General features: G+C 43.5%; 1 protein-coding gene across 1 annotated transcript in view; it reads left to right on the forward strand.

The window, feature by feature from the left end:
- The window catches only part of gpc5a (glypican 5a), a 145,756-nt gene that overhangs the window by 29,574 nt on the left and 94,150 nt on the right, over positions 1–22,032 (forward strand). The window contains exons 3-6 of the mRNA XM_005466889.3: positions 6,362–6,822; positions 6,919–7,152; positions 7,826–7,959; positions 8,126–8,251. Coding sequence (XP_005466946.1) covers positions 6,362–6,822; positions 6,919–7,152; positions 7,826–7,959; positions 8,126–8,251 — 955 coding nt within the window. The remainder of the gene's footprint in view (positions 1–6,361; positions 6,823–6,918; positions 7,153–7,825; positions 7,960–8,125; positions 8,252–22,032) is intronic.

Consider the following 22,032-nt stretch of genomic DNA (forward strand, 5'->3'; position numbering starts at 1 on the left):
ATGCAGACGCGCTTAAACATGCCCTAACACATACAAGCACACAGACACACACATACATGAAAGGCCCAGCTTGGTGGTTTGTAAATGGGAGCAGGCAGGTGCTCACTCACGTACACTGAATAACACTTTTGTGCTTCGTCTCAATCTCCTCGTAAATCGCAACAGCGCTCCAGACTCATTTGCTGCACGTTTGCTCGTGTTTTGATGCAAAGTCTGATTTGTTTGCCTTATCTTTTTTCTTTTTTTGCGACACTTCTCTGATCATGTGTTTTTCTGAGCTGCCAGCTCGCTTGTGTCCCAGCATATATAAAATAGGTCTGGTTGTCAGTTATGTCCCCAGCAGAGACTGGGGAAGCTCTGTGCCGTGTGATAATGGCAACATCCTTGTGCGGATGTTTGTCATGCCAGAAAAGCAAAAATAAGACTATTTTAAACTCTTATCAAACCCCCCGACGGTCCTGCAGTGAGTGGATTTTGGTGAGTAAGTGCTTTAGGTGGGTAAAAGTGTGTGCAGTGCTGCGTCTTGCACAGATTACAGGCAAGTTTTTTTTTTACGCTCTATATCCAGCAGCTTAAAAGTCTATTCATTCATTCATTCATTCATTTTTTTAAGGATAACTCGGACTGAACCAGCTTTCAGTTTACAGCCTGAGAGGAAGCAGGTCACATGTTAAAATAGGCCTAATTTATTACCGGGTCCATTTAAAGGAGTGTTCGCACACGTTTCTGGGTGATTTATATAAAGGCACACTAAAAGTAACTTTTTGATTTTTAGGCTAAGTATTAAAAAAAGGGACATAATCAGGCAGAAGCATGTGGCAACACTCTTTTTATGGGCTTGCAATTTGTGATTTATTCCCCGTTATATACAATGTTTCCCTGAATTGTCAGCATAAAGCAATCTTGAGTCCGTTCGACTCGACACGCCAGAATGCGTCAACAGATGCAATTAAATCCCATAAAGAGAAATAACTTCTTATTGGAAATGACTCATAAATAAATTGCAAACTGGGCTGAACCATGAGCTGAAAATACACGTACGTTTTTCCACACGCACACACAAGTTGTTGCCCGGTCTCCCTGTATGTCTTTATTGTTTTGTTTTTGTGTTGTGGTTATTGTGGTATCTCTGACACTGCCATCAGACTCCATCCTGGAACATCAAAGTGTGCTGGTGCTCTTTGTCATCCTCTAATATCCCACAGTGAAGGCGTAGTTTTCTGTTGACTGTACTGACTGTGCCACCCTAAAAGTCATTGACTTTCATTGTGTGTCTTTTGCTCTGGGATGAGCCGAGCGCACAGCACCAGTGACTCATCCTCTCTAGATGGAGAGTGGCCTTTTCTGCAGCCTATCAGATGTCACCGGGGCTCCTCTGTTGTGGTCACACAGCCATACACAGAAGATGAATCACATTAATAAAAGCCATCTTTGCATAGCTCTGCAGCTCAGCTGAGGTCAGCTGGTGGCATTTGAAGCTTTTTGAAACCTGAAAACGTGGCGAGCTTCAAACAAAGTCGCCGATGTTGATGCGTTACGGCGCACATTGAGGGATGCGTCTCGAGTGTTGTGCATTTACTGAATCAACATGCCTCTGCTTATTCCGAGCGCGTGTGAAAGAGAGCCGCAGCTTTTTGGTCTATTGTCTGCTTTTAGAAGAGTCTCTGACTACAAAGGCTCGTCTTATTCCTCATCCTGCTGAGTGATCCTTTTCCTCAATGACGCGTCTGTGAATGCAAATATGCTTAGAAAGAAGTGGAGGCTTGTTGACTTTGTAGGTTTTGCAGTTTTGAATGGTTTGAAGGCCGCGCTTCAGTATTTAAATGATTATGAGAGGATTTTTTTTGTTTTTTTCTTCTTGTCTGTCTGAGCCGCTCAACCTTTCCTGACCTTGATATTAAATAACGTCTAATTTGTAGAAAAATCCTGTGGTTGCAGTAGCTCGGGGTATGAGCAAATTCCTCTGCAGTGGATTACTCACAGGTGAATGTGAGTGTATGTGAGCAAATCTGCCACTGGAGCTGTTTTCCTTTATGGTTTGATATATCTGGATGAGCAATCACTTGTGGTTGTTTGGTGGGCAGTAGCTGGCGGGAGCATGCAGCACAGGTCAGTTTCCACAGGCTGTGCTGATCTCACAGATTCATATTTGAATAAAAAAATGTCTCCCTCTGGTGGAGAAGGAACCAATCAGCATCTTGTTATCAGTTTACATCTTCAACTTGTTGACCATGTACTTTTATTATGTATTACTGTAACAGCAGTATTGATTTACCGTCTTAGATGTGAACCCGATGCCTCATCTGCTTTCTTGCTATCAAAATATCTCTGTTACTCCCCGACACAATCAGATGCACAGAGATGTAGGGAAAGAGAGACAACACAAGGGAGTGGAAGGAAAATGATTTTGTTTGGTTTCGCGTGAAGTGCCAGAGGCTCCGACCTCAAGTGTAACTCATCACTCTGTTAGCTACCCCTGTCACAGTTAACCAGATCATCCTACATTAAAGAAAATGAGAAGAGCAGCAATTATGGAAGAAAGGAGGGAAATGGGATCAAATTTAAAAGCCTTTTAGACATGGAGAAAGGCTCAGCTACGTAGGAATTCAACTGAGGGGCCTTTGTGATATAATAGCCAATATATCTGGATGATAGCTGAGGACCTTCGAGCTTTCAAACATGAAATGTTCATATATCAGTTTATTTACCATGCGAGCAGGCGAGGGAGGCATCTGTGCAGTTTGATGGGTGGCATGCTGTAATGGCTTGTAGTGACTCCAAATGACGCACATGATACATTGAAAACTACACTTTTTTGTTTTACATTAGCTAACTTTTTTTTCGTTCTTCTCCATTTGGCAGAATTTCCCTCAAACTCTCATTCCCCAATTTTACATTTGAAATTTATATATCGATGCAGTCTTTCACCCGAGCGTAAGCAGACCCTTTCAGTAGCCAAATGCTTTTTATCTCTCATTTTAAATTTTCCATAACTGGCCAAACATAATCTCTCCAGCGTGTCCTGGGTCTGCCCTGGGGCCTCCTCCCTGTGGGACATGCCCCGAAAACCTCACCCAGGAGGCGTCCTTGTCAGATGCCCGAACCACCTCAACTGACTCCTTTCGATATGGAGGAGCAGTGGCTCTACTATGAGCCCCTCCCGAAAGGGAGAGGCCAGCCAGACTTCGGCATGTCCCACAGGGAGGAGGCGCCAGGGGCAGACCCAGGACACGCTGGAGAGATTATGTCTCTCGGCTGGCCTGGGAACGCCTTGGTGTTCCCCCGGACAAGCTGGAGGATGTGGCTGGGGAGAGGGAGGTCTGGGCTTCTCTGCTTGGGCTGCTGCCCCCGCGACCCGGCCCTGGATAAGCGGAAGAAAATGGATGGATGGATGGATGGATGGATGGATGGAGGATGGATGGATGGATGGATGGATGGCCAAACATAAAGTTTTTTGCCCGTCTTACTTTGGCTGCGTGGTTGTGAGGCAGTATTTACACGTACATCCAGCTGCTGTAGTTACGTAAGAAGAGCAGACATTCAGTAAAAGTCACTCCACAGTGATTTCAATCATGCTGCTTCAGCATCTCCTCCTCCCATCACCAGAAATGCAAACATGACTGGCCTAGTGGGCAGGGTCACTGACAGTCAGAATACACACGGGCAGAACGGGCACATTGTCTCATCCTCAGCTTTGTTTTTAACAGACAGAAACAAATCCTCTAAGGTTTTTATTAAAATGCTTTTATATGAAAATAGGCAATTAGAACGTTTAAAGAAATATCATTCACACTGCACATCTATTAGTGCATTTTTATTTAGGCAGGATGGAAATAAAAGATTTGCAGCTCCACTGCAGAATGCCGCATGTTTTGAATTGCCTGTGGGTTGGAGGGTGGGGAGGTTTTGTCCAGCAAGTTCAACACAAACCATGACCTTTCATTAACCTAACCAACTATTGTGTTGTTATTTACTTACTAATTTATGCTGCTCAATCAGATCAACTGTGCTGGGCTGTGGAACATCAACACTAGCAACATGGCTGAAGGGCAACTTGTTGCATTTTCATTTACCTACAGTAACAAATGCCGATACCGTTAGATTTGCAGATGGCTGATATTGGCTTGCTTATGTGTTGGTAAGGCTCTAATTTTGCCTTAAACTAACCAAACAGCGGAAATGAAAAGTCTAAAATGAAACTCCAGTTTTGTAAGATAGCCAGCTAGTTGCTGTCTTTGTTGTCCCGGGATTTTGCTTGTGGATTTCTCTCTCGCTCTGAAGCAGATGTGAGTGTTGACGGTTGAACCTCGATCTGCCACCAAGTCAGTCCTTTTGCCCTCCTTTATTGATGAAACCATCGATCTCAGCAATTTTTAAACTAACAGAGTGTCAGGTCCAAATATTAAAAGATGTACCTTCTTTTCATCCTCCACATATCTCCTCCGCATCACTTTCCTTCCGTCTTTCCAGTTTTTTCGCTCTCCTTATTATTTCTGTCCTCAGGCTTACCCAGAAGCCTGGCCGCCGGACGAGGGCTTCACGTGAGAGGCTCTGCTTCCCACTCACCATCTTCAATGAAAAATAACATGTCGGGCAGCTTTTGTGTCGGTGCCGTGAACTAGTTTAGACAGCAGAATTCGTGATCAGCTTTATTATTCAAGCCTTTTAAGTTCGCTTTAATGTACCTATGATGAGAGATTTATATCCCAGGGAACAGAGGGAGAAGAAAGCAGCGAGAGAGATAAAACGGAGACAAATTTGTTTACTCCACAGATATTCATTACGTGCTTTGACAGGTGGGATTCATTAACTCCATAATCTAACGTGGTAAACCCCCCCCTCCCCGAAGCATGCACTATAATCCCTGTGGGACCCTTCATAACTCTGCCTGTTTTGCCTCACACACCTGAGGCAGTAAAAATCTCAAACTGTACTCTGTGAGCACATATTTCTTTCCGTTTCTCTGACGGTCTGCATGCCTGCCTCCTATCTGTTTCACACACATACACACACACTTTACACTCCCACGGCTGCTGCTCTTGTCTGTGCCGGGGTTTTTTTTTAGTTTTTTTTTACATGCTCTCTCCCTGTTTTTCATGTTGCTCTCTGACCAGAGCACTTGCTGTGTAGGAGGCGCGGCTTTCTTTTTCTCATTCACACACAAACACACATCTTTGAGTCTCGAGATCACAGAAGGCCTGTGATCTCGCTCTTTTCCTGGTGACTCGGTGTTTAGTGCTGCCTCTTGAGATGGTGTGCCTGTAGGCACGCCAGATCCCTCTCTGTCCAACCCCCCCCTGCAGTCGCCCTCACCAGGGGGGCCTTCGGTCAATCTTTCTGCATCGGTGCGTATTATGCAGCATTGGACAGTCTAAGCCTTCATCGCACTGGCTACCCACTCTCAGACTCTTGGCCCCCCCCTCTAGGTAGCTCCAGGCGTTCGCCCTTACTTTTGCCTCACAACTCATGACAAGCACATGATGTGAGAAAGGCCGTGGCTCAGGTATAAGCCGAGACAAAGGGATAAAGGCCAGCTTACTGCCCTTGTGAACCATGCCCTATTGTGCCAGGATTATTCCGTCTTGTAGGGAAAATGCAGAGGCGTTCTCACATCATGTTCAGGAAATCCTACGCTCACGTGCGACTTTTTATGTGTTCAGTCAGGAAAGAAGAAACGAAGAGACAAATGGATGAAACATGGTTTTAATTGGTCTTGGAATATACGTGCCTTTTGTGTGCAAGTTGGATGCAATTTCCTTTTTCACAGAGGAATTGAATTAAATGAATTGAATCGCTTCACTGGTTAAACACTGCATATGTACGGAAGCTCCGTTCACATTATGTATCACAGCAGTCCCCACTTCAGTGTGTTCCAGTCTCTTTCTTTGCCATTTTTCTTTGTCAGCTCAACTTTTGATTAGAGAACAAATTGCTTCCTTGCACGTACTCCCCTCGCTCTTTCTGGAAAGACGTGGGGAGCTGCAGCCCCTGCTGGGAGCCCTAGAGACTCGTCTTCTCTTCTGTTTCTCTTGATTTGGTATTAATGGAAGCAGAAGTTCTATAAGGGTATTGTACTGTGTATGTAGGTCTATTCATGCCAGAGCAGTTTTAGCCATTATTAGAAGCTCTGTTGGAAGATTTTTAGGCTTTTCCTTTTGAATATCCCGTTCTTGTTGGCTTTAACTCTTTTCTATATATTTGACATCCACCTTAATGATGAGTTCTGACACGTCAGTATATGTCAATAAAGGCGTGATGATGACTATTACATAGCAGGTATCTTTCACATCTTTTACTCCTAGTTCAAATTAAAGGTGCTGAAATATAAAGTTTTTTCTTTGTCCTGTTGTCTGTCTCACAGAGTCCTTCGAGGCCTTGCTGTGGCAGGCGGAGAATTACACCATCACCCTCTTCCAGGATTTGTACCACAGCATGGCTGATCAGGCCGCGGGCCCCGTGCGGGAACTCTTCACTGACATCAGCCTCTTCCTGCTGGGCTCTGAGTTCAGTGTCGATGAGTTAGTGCAGCGCTTCTTTGACGCACTCTTCCCTCTGGTCTACGATCACCTCATCAGCCTGAGCCTCAGTGGCGTATCGCCGGGCCACGCCGAGTGCGTGAGGTCATTAAGCCGCAGCGTCAGACCATTCGGCGGGGTGCCCGGCCACCTGGCCGATCAGATCGCTCGCTCCGGGGTCTCTGGGAAGCTTCTTCTTCAGGCGCTGCACCTGGGAATTGAAGTCATCAATACCACGGACCACTTACAGCTAAGCCGCGAGTGCAGACGGGCCCTGCTTAAGATGCACTACTGCCCTCATTGCCAGGTACGGATGGACCTCTCTGAAGCGAGCGTATCGATCTGAATTAATGAAACTTCTTTTACCGTCAGCACTGATCGCGCTGTAATTTTTGCTCCACAGGGCTTAACCCAGTCCAAGCCCTGCATGGGCTACTGCATCAACGTGATGCGAGGGTGTTTGGCGAGCATGGCAGAGATCGACATCCACTGGAGGGAGTTTGTACGCTCGCTGGAGGGCCTGTCAGCAAGGATGCATGGACCTCAGGATTTGGAGCAAGTGCTTCTGGGAATTCACAGGCTCGTTCATGATGCTGTCAGGCATGCTCAGAAAAATGGACCGCGGCTCTCGGCACAGGTTTAGATCATGACGAATGATTTAATGTTGTTTGAGATGAGTAGAGTTGAAACTGTGCTGAGGTTCTGCAGGAGGTAACACTGGTGTCCACTGCAGATCTGATAATGTCTGAGATTAAGAGGAGATTAATAAGGAATTTGAGACAGTCCTGGGGAGATTATTTAGATTTAATAGGATAAATTACCTTTAATAAATTATCACACATGAATGTATGTTAGTCAGGAGAAGGCAAAAACTCCTCACAGGTACATCAGTGTGTGTTTGGTCAGAAATTGCAAATCCTTCAATATTATGAGAACATTTTTAGAGGCACTTTTTTTCTTTTCACATGTAGCTCAAATCAGGCAGCTTTTGCTGAGAACTGGAAGCCCCGGGGTGCTTGCCTCTGAGCACACCAACTTTGCAGAACTAATTGAGGCACCACAGCTCCATCTAGTGGTCGACTAAAGCTGCTGCTGCTCACCAACCCTGCACATACAGTAGATTCAGAAATTGGACATGATAGGCTTGGCTGCACTAATGGCCTCAGTATAAACATGTGTCACTCACCTATCTAAAATAAGGCCAATTTGTTATGCGCCAGAACAGTTTAACGAGATTAGCGAATTCTTAAAATGCTTGTTTCTCCCTCAGTGTTTAGACTTTAATTTGTGTCTGTCTCATCGCGTTATAGGTTTACAAACTGTGCGGCCCACCAAGCAGGAAGCCTGCTCAGTCGGTCAGCATCCAGCACAGCAGCAGCAGAGAATCCATCCCTCTTAAAGCGTCTGTCAGAGCGCCGGGAGGCTCACTCGCTAACAGGAGAAAGTAAGTGGGAGGAAGATGTCAGATATGTGGAGAGGTGGTGCCATTTGTCTTCTCTCTTCTTCTTCTTCTTTTTTTTTTAGATGGTTTAATGCACAATTAAAATGCACAACGCTTTATTGGACAAGTTAATTAGCTGTGTGCTTCCATGTGGCTGCTGCTTTTGCAGGGATTTTCTGAGCAGTCTGCGTCTGTACCTCACTTACTACGGCGGCCTGGCTGATCAGCTGTGTGCGAGCGACCTCGCGTCCAATGACGCGCTGTCCTGCTGGAACGGAACAGAAATCGTGAAAAGGTTTGTTTTAAAGATGTAAATGATGCATACAGACGGTGTGACATATTAGATAAAGCCATGTTAGTGTGGTAAAAGGTTTTTTTTAAGCCTCTGAAATTAATTTAGTGGGATCAAGGGTGTTTTTGGAGAGATAATCATCGAAATTTGATGTGATATTCAGGTATTTCTTTTAATTTGTCTCCCATCTGTAGTTTCTTTAGCCAGCGGGCATGCTGTCAGAATCCGTCACTGATAATTTTATCGTTTAATTTCTGACATCATGCTGATGGAGACACGCTAACGCTCAGTGATACAAAAGGATTCATGAAATTCAGATTAGAAATGGTACTGCAGGTATTTTCAAATGCCTAAAAGATGCACGTGAATTGGAAAACAGTTTTGTTTTTAGTTTATAGGCTTACTTAAAGAAAACTGCTAACAGCAGTTTGGAAGGAAGTGACACTTTTTGATGTGATGTTTTAGCTTCACTCTGCAGATTCATGCACGTGCACAGTTTGACTTGAGGAGGCTGCTTTGACATTCATCTGCTAGAAGTTTCTTTGCAATCTCCTTGCTAGTATGTTAGTCTCACCCAGCTGAGACCAACATACCTACGTGCAGGCGCTATCTGTGATGTCTCAGCCACACTTGAAGCCACACGTGCAATCTAACATGACACTCTGGGTGGAGAATTCTGCCTGCAAGGAAGACTAACTGTTAAATGAACTGACAAGGATAAAATAATAATGTAGTTCAAAGATTTGGTTGCTTTAAAAAAAAAAAACTCCTTTAAGGTTGTCTTCTTGTGCATCTCTTTACTGTTCTCTTTAAATTTTTCCTTTTATGAGTTACACTTACAAGTCTGGATTTCAGCATAGACTTCAAACTTTTACAGAGACCAAACATTGATCTCTTTCAAACTGACACAACTTTCATATGAACAGTCGTTCTCACTGATGACAGCTGGGCCTCTAGCTACAACACAGAGCCCAAACATTAGTCTACAGTTGAAGAATCTGCAGCGTCTGAGCCCAAAAGCGATCCACGAGTTCAGTGGCGGCTGTGGCTCAGGAGGTAGAGCGGGTCGCCCTCCAACCGGAAGGTCGGTGGATCCCTGCAGTCTGCCTGTCACGGTAGCCGAGTTTCCCCCGGTGCGAGTGTGTGTGCAAATGTTAGACAAAGCGCTGAGACACAGAAAAAAGTGCTTGTATGAACGTGTGATTGCTCAGTATACCAGTCCCTTTACTTGCTCTTCCAGAAACTTTGACCACTTTCCTAAAATTCAGATTGAAGAGTCACTGTTTTGAGATACTGGAGGGAATTTTGGCTCGAGTGTAAAAGGACTGAACCGGACTTTGAGGTAATGATTTAAAAATATCAGCTGCGGACTTAAAGATAAACTTATCCCCCCGATTGATTTAAATTTGCTCAAATAAGGTTTTTAAACTGTTTAAAACGACGGATGCAATATTGTTGAAACATGAAGTATAATCCCATTTTACATGAGGTCAAAAGGTCTCCTTCTTTCCTGTCATGAATAGGCTGTTTGTGCACCTCTGACCCTGCTCATATATATATTGCCCCCTACAAACACCATGACACCACTGTAGAATTAATCTATTAGCTGTTACTGCCCTCACACATAGATCTTGGATATGAATGGTTGTGAGCTGGAGCAGACAACCTGGCCTCTTTCACGGTATCCGTCAGTGGCCTTGTCTCCATTACATCACAGCTCTCGATCTTACCCGTGCTGTCATCACTCAAGGACCCCTTCATATATTCTCAGTCTGCGGTTGTTCCTCTTAACTGTCAGCTGCTGTCAGGGCTGCTGAAACGACAGGTGGGCCTGTATTTCAAACCGCAGTGAGGTTGGAGTTGCCAGTTCAGGTTAGACGGTCTATTGTAAAGGATGACAGCTGTGTTGAGATTGTTTCACGGCGCCGTGTGAAGGTAAGAGGGAAGGAGCGGGGAAAAGGTCTTTCACGGCGTTCGCAGCAAACGGAGAGATTCAGAGTTCTTAAGAAAGTAGCTCAGTGCTGCTTATCACAAGTGGCATTACTATGGAGACGGAGTATCAAGGTTAAGTTTCATTCTGCTGTCGACAATTTACTCTTTTCATCTTCTGCTATTTTTTGCCTTAACACCTCGGGTTTCCATTGCAAAGGAGTGCAGCCATCTCTGAGAATAGAGATGTTTCTTAAGTGCCGGAGAAAGAGGCAGGCCAGCAGGCTGCAGCCTGTCTATCATGTCTGGCAGCAGCCGCTGGGAAATGCTTATGGTCTGTGGGCGTTCCTCTGCAGTTTAACCCTCCTTTCTTTCTTCCACTTTCACGCTAACACGTATTGATAGGGAGTCCTTCACCTCGGGTTCACTCACAGCTCCGCTTCATTTTGATTTTGCCATTACTGCAAAAGCAGAAGGATTGAGAGACATTAAGAATCGGGGGAGACCCGGCTCCGAGGAGACTATCGAGTGAAGTCCCCGCAGCTTAGCAGCCTTCCTGCAGATCTGCAATCTTGTGCTGCTTTCTATTAGCCTAGAACCATAGATGAGTGGCTGGGAGTCAACACAAGCTGAGACAAAAGCAATAAATAACCTCCTGCCTACGGGTCATAACCCAACATCCACTGAGAGAGAGGGGAATAAAACTCACTGCTGGCTGGTGGCTGATTTACAGAAGCTTATCGAGGCCTCAGAGACCTTAAACGATTAGTGCAGTTGGTGCGTGTGCGTGTGTGTTCGTGTGTGCTCGTGTGTGCGTGTTATGTGTCTGAAACTGTACGTTAGATTGTGCACGGATGCCTTTTATAACAGCCCTTTGTGTGTGCTGGCACAGATTGTTTTATGGTCTTAAAGGAGGACTGAGGCAACCAAAGCTTTGTCGTTTTTAATAAAAAGGCTGAGCACAAAAAACATGACACAGGAGCCTGAGATTTAAGAGAGATTTAATGCACGTCCTCATCACAGTCGACTGGTAAACAAAGAGATAAAGAACAATCAGATAAGATCATAAAGGGAAAACACAAGCCGCTTTCATCTCATGTCGATGACGTGGCCTTGCTTCAAGGGGGAATTAGTTCTCACATTCTTTCGCCGTCTCCCGGTTTGTCGCTCATGCTGGGAGGGAAAGAAATCGCACGAGAAATTAATCAGTGTTACAGATAATAAACAGATTTTTTCTCTTCTTCTTTTGGTGACAGCTAAGTTCACCTCTTATAACCCCACGGTGAGGCTCTGCGTGGAACAGAAGCAATGTGTTAGCCGTAGATGTGTAAATATGACAAGAATAAGAAGAACTTATTCAATTTACAATCCCTGCAGAGCAGTCAGCCTCGTAATTTGCTGCTTTGATCTGTAATAACATGTTCTCACACAAGCTGTCTCTTAACTGGCGCTGAATGCTTTGTAGTCTTTATTGTCCAGGTTTAAGAAGAAGAATTCTGACCATTTTTCGACTCCCCGTTTTAAAATTTTGCACCTTACTTCTGCACTGTGTGTTTGTGCTGAGACATTGATACAAGTTTGAGAGCTTTTTGCTTTTTTGCGCCATTTTTTTGTCCTCCTCGGGGTGAGGTGAAAGGAGCTGCATATGAAACACTGACAGTTTTCCCTTTCTAAACTAACAAGCTGCCCATTTAAACATCCTGACTGAATTGTTTACGTATACGTGGGTTCATTTTTTCACTTTTCGTGTCACTTCTCAGCATTTCTTGGCACATGAAATGGTAAAGTTAAGGGATTGGGGCAAGGGTGTCATTTGTCCCAACGACATGACATATACGGATGTAAACAACAAAACATAGTCTGTCATTCATAAGCTTTTTCATGATTTCAGTCTCGAATGAACCACTGTGGAGCTCATTTAGACTCATTTTGAATATTTGTTTGTGCTCCAATAAAGTGGGGACAGTTTATCTTATAGCCTCTCAGTAAGCCACAGAGATTGGCTGATCCTATGATTGGCTGGCTCTTGCAAACAGAAGGTTTGAACAGCAGCTGCTGTTCCCTCTTTAAATGTTAAGGTTTTATGCGTCAAGATATTATCATGACAAAAGTCCGGTCCTTAAAATGAGGTCATTACAACCTCAGATGAACTTGAACTGGATATATTATACTGTGTTGTTTTTTAAAAATTAAGCCACAATGCAGAAGCAACGTGTGAACATAATGCAACAGAAAAATGATTTCAAACTGTTAAGGTTGGCTGTGTGGCAGGCTGGCAAGGAGGAGTGGTGGACCCAAAGTGCAGACTCAAGGGATGAACTCAAAATACTCAGCTTTATTTGCTGGCACAGGGAAACAAGCATACAAAGCAAACTAAACTAAACTAAACTAAACTGGGAAACAACATAAACTCACGGGAACCACAGGGAGATCCACACAGCATGGGGGACGACGCGACACTGACTCAAAGAAACACAGGGTTTAAGTACACAGAGGGAGCAATCAGGGAATGGGCAACAGGAGGGAAACACAGCTGGGGCAAATCAGGACTAACGAGACAAGGAGAGCAAAACCAGATACACTAACATGAGACATGGACTTTCAAAGTAAAACAGGAAACATAACACAGACTCACAGGCAGGCATTATAACAAAGGGAACAAAGACGTGGGACCAGGGCAGACACAGACAGTGACTGGACGTGGGGATACAGCAAACAGGGGAGACAGCAACTCAGAATCACAGACAGAAAACCAGAACACTAAAACTCTAACAGAACCCACCCAGAGAACCTAAACTAAGAATAATCCAAAAACCCAAAAAGCAAAACTAGAATATAAAGAAATAACAAACTCAAAGAACCAAAACACAAACCACTGGGTCGATGACCCAGGGATCCTAACACAAACATATCAGCAAATCTACAACGAATCAGTTAAAGTAACGAATCAGCATGCTGCAGAGGTCTAGTCAAAGTCTAGACCTCAATCTGATTTCAATGCTGAGGAGGAGAGCTGTGCATAAAGGAATACCTCAATGCAAACCTGAACTTGAAGAGAATTTCAGAATTTCTTCATAACAATGTGAGAGACTGAAAAAGTCCCACAGAAAACAGTTACTTCAAGTTGTTACTACTAAAGCTGCTTCTACAGGATCCTGAATCATGAGCTTTTCTTAGTTTTACACACCCAGCTTCTGGATTTTGTAAATAGACTGATACTTATGGAACACCTTCTACTCAGTTTGAGCACTCAGAGTGCTTTTTCATTCACACAATCACACACACACTTTCACACAATGCTTTTTATCTAACATTTACATTAATTCGCACTCTGATGGCCACACTGGGGACAAATCTGGATTCAGCATCTTGTGCTAGGATACTTTGACACATGGACCGAAGGATTCAGAGAAATCACCGACCTTTAGACTGGTAGAAGGCCCGCTCTACCACCTGAGCCACAGCCACCTCTGAATAAAAAGAGCGTAGTATGTCATGTGTTGTTGTTCATCACAGCTGTAAAGACCTAACATTAATATAGCCTGGATAATCTATTAAAATGTCCTGATATGTAAAACCACAGAGCTGACGGGGGTGTACTTTCTTCTACTATGCCTGTACTTATAAGGCTCTTTTCTTTTCTTTTCTTTTCTTTTCTTTTCTTTTCTTTTCTTTTCTTTTCTTTTTTTGAAGTCCTGTTTTCAAGCACTCGACCTCAGCTGGTGCTCTTTTACCTCCATGTATTTGAGGCAAAATGTGGTATTTAAGATATCTGCTGTTCCATTAACTACCACAGAGGCAGTTTAAGGATTTTAAGTGGTTTCACAGCCATGTAAAATGCATAGTTTGAGCTTATTAATGTTCATTTCAAAGCTGATCGTGGTCAGTACTGAGTACTCGTGTAATAAGGTAGTAATGACTGCTCAGTACTCATCAGCCTGTTGATTGGCATCATGGCTGAGGTGCTCCCATCGCTATGTAGTTAATACTTTCCCATTCTTACAATTCCTACCAGCGGATGAAAACAACCAGCTGTTACAGCAGTGCTAGAAACCCTCAACAAGTACCAGAGTGTGATATTTTATTCATGATTACCTCCTCCGGCGTAGGCTCGCTTTAATTCCTCCCCACCTGCAGTCTTTCTCACTGCTGCCAACACACACCAGGTGTTTGGCTGCGTGTTTATATTTTCAAAGTGCTTTTTTCTAATTGAGTACAACATTTTTTTTATTTTTTTTGGTATTTTTACGGTAATAAGGCAACTGACCTTGCATGCTGTTGGAGTTTAACATGTAGTGATGAGTACAGCGGGATGAATGCCACAGTGTGTAACAAAAAGATGCTTGAAGACAGGCGGGCAGATTTCAGCGTGGCCTTTCATTTAATAGGGCACCTTTTATGCTGGAGTGGCTGTCTGAGTGCTGACCTTTGACCTTTCCCGTGTCTTTGCTGCCCGGTTAATCCTGAAGAGGTTAATCACATGGTAATAAGAGCCCTGGAGTTGTAGCCCTGGAGTCTTCAATGTGTGCTCTGTGAGCAGAAGAACCGGCTGACTCTTTACGTGAAGGTCCTCGCTGCTCACTTCAGTTTTCCTCCTTTATTGTTTGCTTATATTTTGGCTCATTTTCACATCTATTTCCCAACTAGATGTGAAGCTCAGGTGATTTTTGCCCTGGCTTAGATGAAATGACAGCATTTAAGCTCTGCTAATGGGAATCCACTGAAGAAGCATCAAGAGCTTAGTTTATCCCAGCCTGCTCAGGGAACGCAGCTCATTTGAGGATTGTCTGAGCCTCAGTGCAAAATTCACATGGCATTCCCATGAGGGGACGACATACGCCGAATATTAAAATATGGGACCACTATCCAACTTCTTCAGCAATGACTGTTGGTGACCCTTAATCCCATGCTGCATGTGTCTCTGAGCAATGCTTTTTTTCCCTCCCTTTTATATCAGGATCAAAGTCGCGGTTATATCATAGAAATCACCAAGTGGAGCAAAATCTGATGGAATCATTTGATGTTTGTGTTAATCTCTAACATCTAACGAGCAGCCTCGCTGGAAACCTGCCGGCTGGTCTGCTGACTTAGGCTTTGGTGCCAGCGGCCAGGTTTCCAGGGGCTTCCTGTGCTTGCAGCAGATATCTGTGACTAAGACTTCCTCTTACATTTGTTGTTTACAAAATCACCAAAATTAAAAAACAGCTATTAAAAGATATTTTTTTATCACATCATAGATGGTTTTGAGACTTAATTTTTGGGAAATGCAATCTTTCCTTTCCTTCCACATGGACTGCATGATCAGTAGAACTTAGACTAAAGAAGTGTACAAAGGGGAAACCAGAGAGCTCTGGGTACCCTTGACCTTTTTACCCCTCAGCTGTAAAAGGCTGATGGGGTATTGTTGTCACCCAGCCGGGTAGGTGGGGTGGAGACCCAAGTTTGTTGATGTGGTAGTAGCTCGAAAACGAGGCGATGTAGGATTTTTGAAATTCACACCACAGGTGCATCTACTAAAAATCTCGAATGAATTTGAATCTCAGTTACCTCAACCTCAGGGTCAGAGGTCAAGTTTTCTGAAAGTCTTGTGAATTCGATATCGCAAGAAGTACATCATCTAGAATTTTCATCTTGATGCTATAGGTGCAGCTACTTAAAAGCTTGGCTGAGTTCAAATGCCGGTGACCTTGAGCTCAAGGTCAAAGGTCAGGTTTTCTGAAAATCTTGGGAACACAATAACTCAGGAACAAGGTGATGTAGGATTTTGAAATTCATAACACAGGTGCACCTGCTTAAGATCTCAGAAGACATTGAATTCCGAGGTCAAAGGTCAATCAGGTATATTTTCAAAGTTATACCATAGGTCCATCTACTAGGAGGTATTGTTTTATTATATTTTTTATTATAATTATACCCTAATGTTATCGAGATGCACTTAGAGAATCCACTTTCACCATCTTTGACAGGCTACTTTCCAAAGTTTCAGTTAACTTAATTTAAATGTCTTTTATTAAAAGTTTTGAAACTGTTTTTCCCCCATAAGTTCAGTTTCAACTAAACTGTCTAAAGTTTTTGCTGTATAGCCTAGAAATCATGAAATGCTTCTCTATTGCTGCTTTGGAGTCATGTCTCTTTACATGGCTTTGATCAATCGTGTGACTCAATTTTAAGAAAAAAAAACAAAGTTGCAACTTCTGCCCATTTCCTCATATTGTGTTTTGATAAAATCACAAGAGTAAATACTTGCAACTGTTATTTATTTTGCATAAAACAGGTCTGTGTCGAGCACTCCAACAAAACACAAGATTTGAAAATAATTACCTTATGCCAAAGTCATTCTACATGTGCATGTATTAAAGAGCTCTCCAGCTGTGCAGCCTCAAATAAACATGATACCACAGCTGACTCTTTGTTCAGTGCACACACTACGCCCGCTCTTCATCCATTAATAAACCTGCCGGCGAAGCAGTCGTGTCACATTCAGCTGTCACCACAGTTGTAAATCCAAAGGCTCGGGCTTCAGGCCTGCTTTCTAAAAAAAAAAAGGTTGTTCTGCCCCGCTTTGGCCAGTAGGTGGAGCTCTGCACTTTGGGTTCCAGACCCATGCCAAAAAACCCCAAACATGCCAGGTTGCTGATCACTCCTCTGCTCCTCAGTTCTGATGATGTATGTCGTAGAGCGGCGGTTTTTATCCATGTTGTCCCTGACAGTGACAGACAGAAAACAAAATTTAAATGATAAACAGACACGCTGCAGAACATCGAGTCTCACCGCCTCCTCCTCCGTTCGTTTGCAGCGATGGACTGACCTAATTTTGAACAGGAAGGAATAACCTTTTAAACATGCGCTGTCAAATATATTATGCATAGCTGTCCTCTTAGTCACTCTCATGCAAGTACGAGAACTGCTTCCCTCCAAACCTTGGATTAAAAAACAAAAAACCCCAAACATCCTGAATCACCAGTACCTCAGAAGCTACCAACAGACTGTGAAGCTGTATTAGTGTCTTGTGTTAGGCTCAAATTTAGCAACAAACATGAATTCACATCTTACCCATCTTGCCCAAAGTTAAGACACGGGAGAAGGACGGAGATGGGCGGGCTTGATTGGACGGTTTTGATTAGGGCAGAGAGGGAGAGTGGGAGAAAGATGAGACGCAGAGGAAGAGGAGAGGGGACGTTCTTGAAAAGCTCCTCTGTGCGACAGCTGGCTGCTGCAGATAACCACAAAACCACTGGAGCACTTGAGGTCTGGGTGCTGCATGGCTAGAGTTCCACTCCAACATGACCTTATATCCTGCCTGGGTTTAGACGCGGGGGCTCGGTCAGAGTACCACATCCTGACGATTATCCCAAGTGACAGAATCAAGAACTCTGTCTGGCTGCCTAAATTGAGTTCATAAGTCCCTCTTGTATCCTTGTGAGTGTGTGTGTGTGTGTGTCTGTCTGCTTTACCCTCCCTGTTCGCGAATTATGCATGATTGCTCTGAACAGATAAATTTTTCAATCCAGCGTCCTGGAAAAGAGATTTCATTTATTTGTGCTCAGATATTATCAGTGATGTTGCTACAGTAACTGCCAGTGAGACCACCGCGCCAAAGAAACTGTAAATTTATAGTTGACTGGCGGCAGGTGGCGCATGTTTGCGTGTCCCTTTCATTTTTCAGCAACTCTCCCGTTTGCCTCTCATGCACTGATTCCCCCCTCCCCTGCCACCAGAAGTTGGACGCCTGCCTCCAGCATCTGGAGCAGATTGCGGCCCTGCAGCATGCCAGGTAGCAGGACATTAACAGCCAAGGCCTCATTGTCCACTGATGAGCTGTCAGAGCGCACACCCTCAACCCTCGCGCGATCTCGAGCGCGAGCAAACGCAGAGTCGGTCCCCGCGGAGCGCTCTTCCTCTTTAGCTCAGGTATAAATCACAGGCCGCTGAAAAACAGGGAACATAGAGTTGGTAGAAAAAAAAGTGAAGTTAATGCTCGTAAAACAGGAGTGAGAGAAGCCCTGCGTTTGATCTATTTGTTTAGTCGTAAAAGAATGTTATAAAGACCTGGAGAGGCTGACGGAGAAGTCCTGCCTCGTGATTTAATCGCAAGGACACAGCAATATTGTTTTGATAACAAAAGCCGTTATCGCAGCTCATAGCGGGGAATAGTTGTGAAAATCAGACCAGTAAACAATTTAATAGAGCAATTTCAGCAGTGGACATTGACAATAAACCTCCCGATATTTCTGTGTTTGTTTCGTGTGCAGAGAGCTGTGTGTGTGTTTTTTATTCTGTCACTGAGATGGTCATATTGTCGATTGAATGCATGACAAAAAAGCCTAATGGTGAGTTCGGCACTTTCAGCAGTGTCTCTGAGCATGTCTGCACAAGAATTAGACGTGTTTGCCGCCTTATCACGGGGGCCTCGTTTCATATTTACTTCATGGCGACGTGTGGACGATGTCCATGTTGAGTTTCTGTTCCAGAAGAGACTTAATTTTCTCTCTCGCAGGGTTGTGGCTGGAAACAAAAGACTCTCATATCTCTGTATCATTGTCTTGGTTTATCTCCGGGCTGCAGGCTTTTGACGGTGCATGTGCTACCTTCTGTTCCTTTGATTTCCTTCTCATTTGTTAACTAAACATGCATCCCATTTACTGCCACAAAGTGAAAAATGTAGTAGTCATTAAGTATTCATTACCTGTGCAATTTGTTTCTTCTTTATGCTCTTTTAGCTGGGAGAATATTCTGAATGCGTGGGTCGCTCTCATTTGCAATATTGACATTTTTAGAATGGAGCCCTTTTTTTTCTCCCCCCATTATTTTATTTATTTATTTTTTCAAAGTTACAGTCAGTAATTTAGCCTCATATCTTTCATGCGTTCTTCAAAAGGTAAATCCAGCTGTATCATTTCCTTATCATAGAAGTAAAAAAATAAATAAAATAACAGCAGGGCAGTCTTTGGAGGTCCTTTTTTCTGCCTTTATCAGGGAGCTTGTACCCACAGAAGACTCAGCACCTCTTTATAAGCGGAAACCTCCCTCTTAGCTCCTGACCTAAGCTGAAAGCTGGGTGTGAATACGCTCTCATTAATCTCACCTCCTGCAGTAAAAGGTCTGAGTCTGGAGGCTACCTGAAAATTAATCTAAATAGCTCTTTCATTTCTCTGACGTAAACACAAATGTCTCCAGCAACAATGTGGCACACTGCGGGATGCCCTGAGACCAGACTTTGCTCTCTTATCATCGTCCCTGTAATGTTGTCCTGCAGTTTCTATGGAAACCAAGCCCGGCCTTATTAAAAAAAAAAGAAAAGAAAAAAAAGTTTCACCTTCTCTGAGTCTGCCCTTTACCTGACAGCCAAGATAAACGAGCAGGGTCCTGGGAGGAAGGCAACACAAACATGCATCTCTGCTCAGTGGCCCGTGCTCATTGGCTCTCTGCTGGAAGCCCTTATTTACCTTAATGCTGGGAGGAGGTGAGAGTGGGGGAGGCTTGAGATGTAGTGTGTGTGCGTGCGTGTGTGTGCGTGCACGCACTCGCCTTGTGATTACTCACAATACCTCCCATCGACAACCTTGAACCACGCAGCAATGAAAAGAAGAAAAAGAAGCAAACAACTCTTTCTGGCCCCCATAATGCACACGGGCCCAATGATGTCATATGTCACCTTCAACTAATGAAGGTGATGATGGCATGCATGAGCGCCGCATACGTTCACCATCTGCTCGGTTCCACCACGCTGGAGCTGCTCCCCACAATGCTGCAGAGAGGAGTCGAGGCACGTCTGTACCACAGTGTCCCTCGACGCGTGTGAAAGACCGCCGCCTGCATCCAGATGACTCGCTGCGAGTTTAATCATACCTTCACACCCCAAAGCTACAAAAGTGACAAGTCTCTGAGGCCACTTTTTTTAACATTTCACCTGAACTGTCAGGAGGAGTCGGCTGATATGATAGTGGTCACCAGTGGAAAAATCCCTGCAACTTTTCAGTAAAGTCGCCTGCTAGCAGAGCAGCACAAGCTAATTGAATCGAATTAATTTCGATGACTGCTTAATTGTTTAGGATCGGTCGAAATTCTTGTTTTCTGTTTTGTTTTGTTTTTCAGTTGAGGAGCATGCCAAAAGTCAGGGGTCATGCAAAAGATATAAAGTATGAATATAATTGGAAATGATGCTCCGTCAGAAAGATGAACCCCTGAAATGCACCATGAAAGGAGTGCATGTGTTTTAAATCATCGTCCCTGGAGAGTTTTATTTTATTTTATTTTATTTAAGTTTTAAGGATTTATTTAGTGAGAAATGTTTTTAAAAGAAGTCCATTTCATGTAAAAAATACCAGCATATTTGCTGGCGTGAAATGCATGTGAACTGTAACTGGATCTGATAAAGGAAGCTACATTGGGCTCGCTGCAGCAGGTAGCTCTGCATATTTGATCTGGCAGATTTTTATGCTGGATGCGTTTCCTGATGGAACCCCCCGAGGGATTTCTGTCTCCTCCCGGGATCTAACGGTGGATCTTTGGTTTGTTAAGATGTGTAAACCACTATACTATGGCATTATTTTTATATGTCATACTCATTTAAACAAATATATTTACTTAAAAACAGTATAATAACACATTTCAGCTGGATTCAAAGAACTGATATGTGTGATGAAAAATTATTTAAACGATTAGATGAATATAGTAATTTTCCCTGTTGAGGAGTCAAATGAAATGAATCCATTGTTTTTCGGACAAAGACAATTTTTGCAGTTTTGCTTCCTTCAAATCAAATAATGATGTGAATGTAGCTTTAATTTGAGACGTTGAAGACGTTAACTGTTTAGCTGTTTCTGTGCATAGTCCCCTGTTTTCACAGGTTCAAAATTAATTGGAAAATCTTAGGTGATTTTAGATGTAAGAATTGTTTTTAATACTTGGATGAGAATCATTTACAGTCAGTGCTTGAAGTCTGAGCCTGTGGACATCACCAAATGCTGTTTGCTTCTTTAAGACTCAGCCTTTAACATAGATACCTTCAGTTCCTACTTGCTTGTGGGTCTCTGCGTTCAGGTTTGTGTTCAGTAACTGAAAAGCATGCTCTGCTGACTTGGCCATTGAAGAATTTCCCATTTCTTTAGCTCAAGAAACTCTTGGCTCGCTTTTGCAGTTTGCTTTGGGTCATTGTCCATTCGTACTGTGAACCTCTAGCATTTCTAGCATTTGGCTGAATCTGAGCAGAAAGTAAAGCCCTGTACACTTCACAGTTCATCCTGCTTCTTCTAGCAGCACTCACATCACCAATAAACACTAGTGACCAGATTCCACTGATGGCTACACATGCTCATGACATAACACTGCCTCCATGATGTTTGACAGGTAATGTGTTAGGTTTCAGATCATGCTCTCCATACTTTATCCTTTCCATCGTTCTGGTACAAGTTCATCTTGGTTTCATCCATGCAAACTGTTTCGGCTCTCTTTGAGATGTTTTCCGGAAAAGTCTAACTTGGCCTTTCTGTTCCCGAGTGTATCCAGTGTAACCTTTGTGTTTCTACTCTTGACCAGACCTTGACGATGATACCTGCCTCCTCGAGAGTGTTCTTGGCTTGGTTAGATGTTGTGAAGCTATTTTTCTTAACCGTGGAAATAGATTGTTAGGAGCTCTCTGGTTTTTCAGACTTGCCCTGACATCTCCTTGGGCCTCAGTTTTAAAATTATAGTGAAAGCTTTAAAATTCAACACTTTAATTTTTTTTCTCATGAAATAAGAATGAACAAGCCTCGCTTTTCCACGAAACTGCTGTCAGTCAATTGCCCAAGTGCTTTTGAGCCCCGGAAAAAGGGGGACTGTACAAAACAGAGGGCTATAATTTATAAAAGTTA

Source organism: Oreochromis niloticus, linkage group LG1, assembly GCF_001858045.2.
Source record: "Oreochromis niloticus isolate F11D_XX linkage group LG1, O_niloticus_UMD_NMBU, whole genome shotgun sequence".
Lineage (NCBI taxonomy): Eukaryota > Metazoa > Chordata > Actinopteri > Cichliformes > Cichlidae > Oreochromis > Oreochromis niloticus.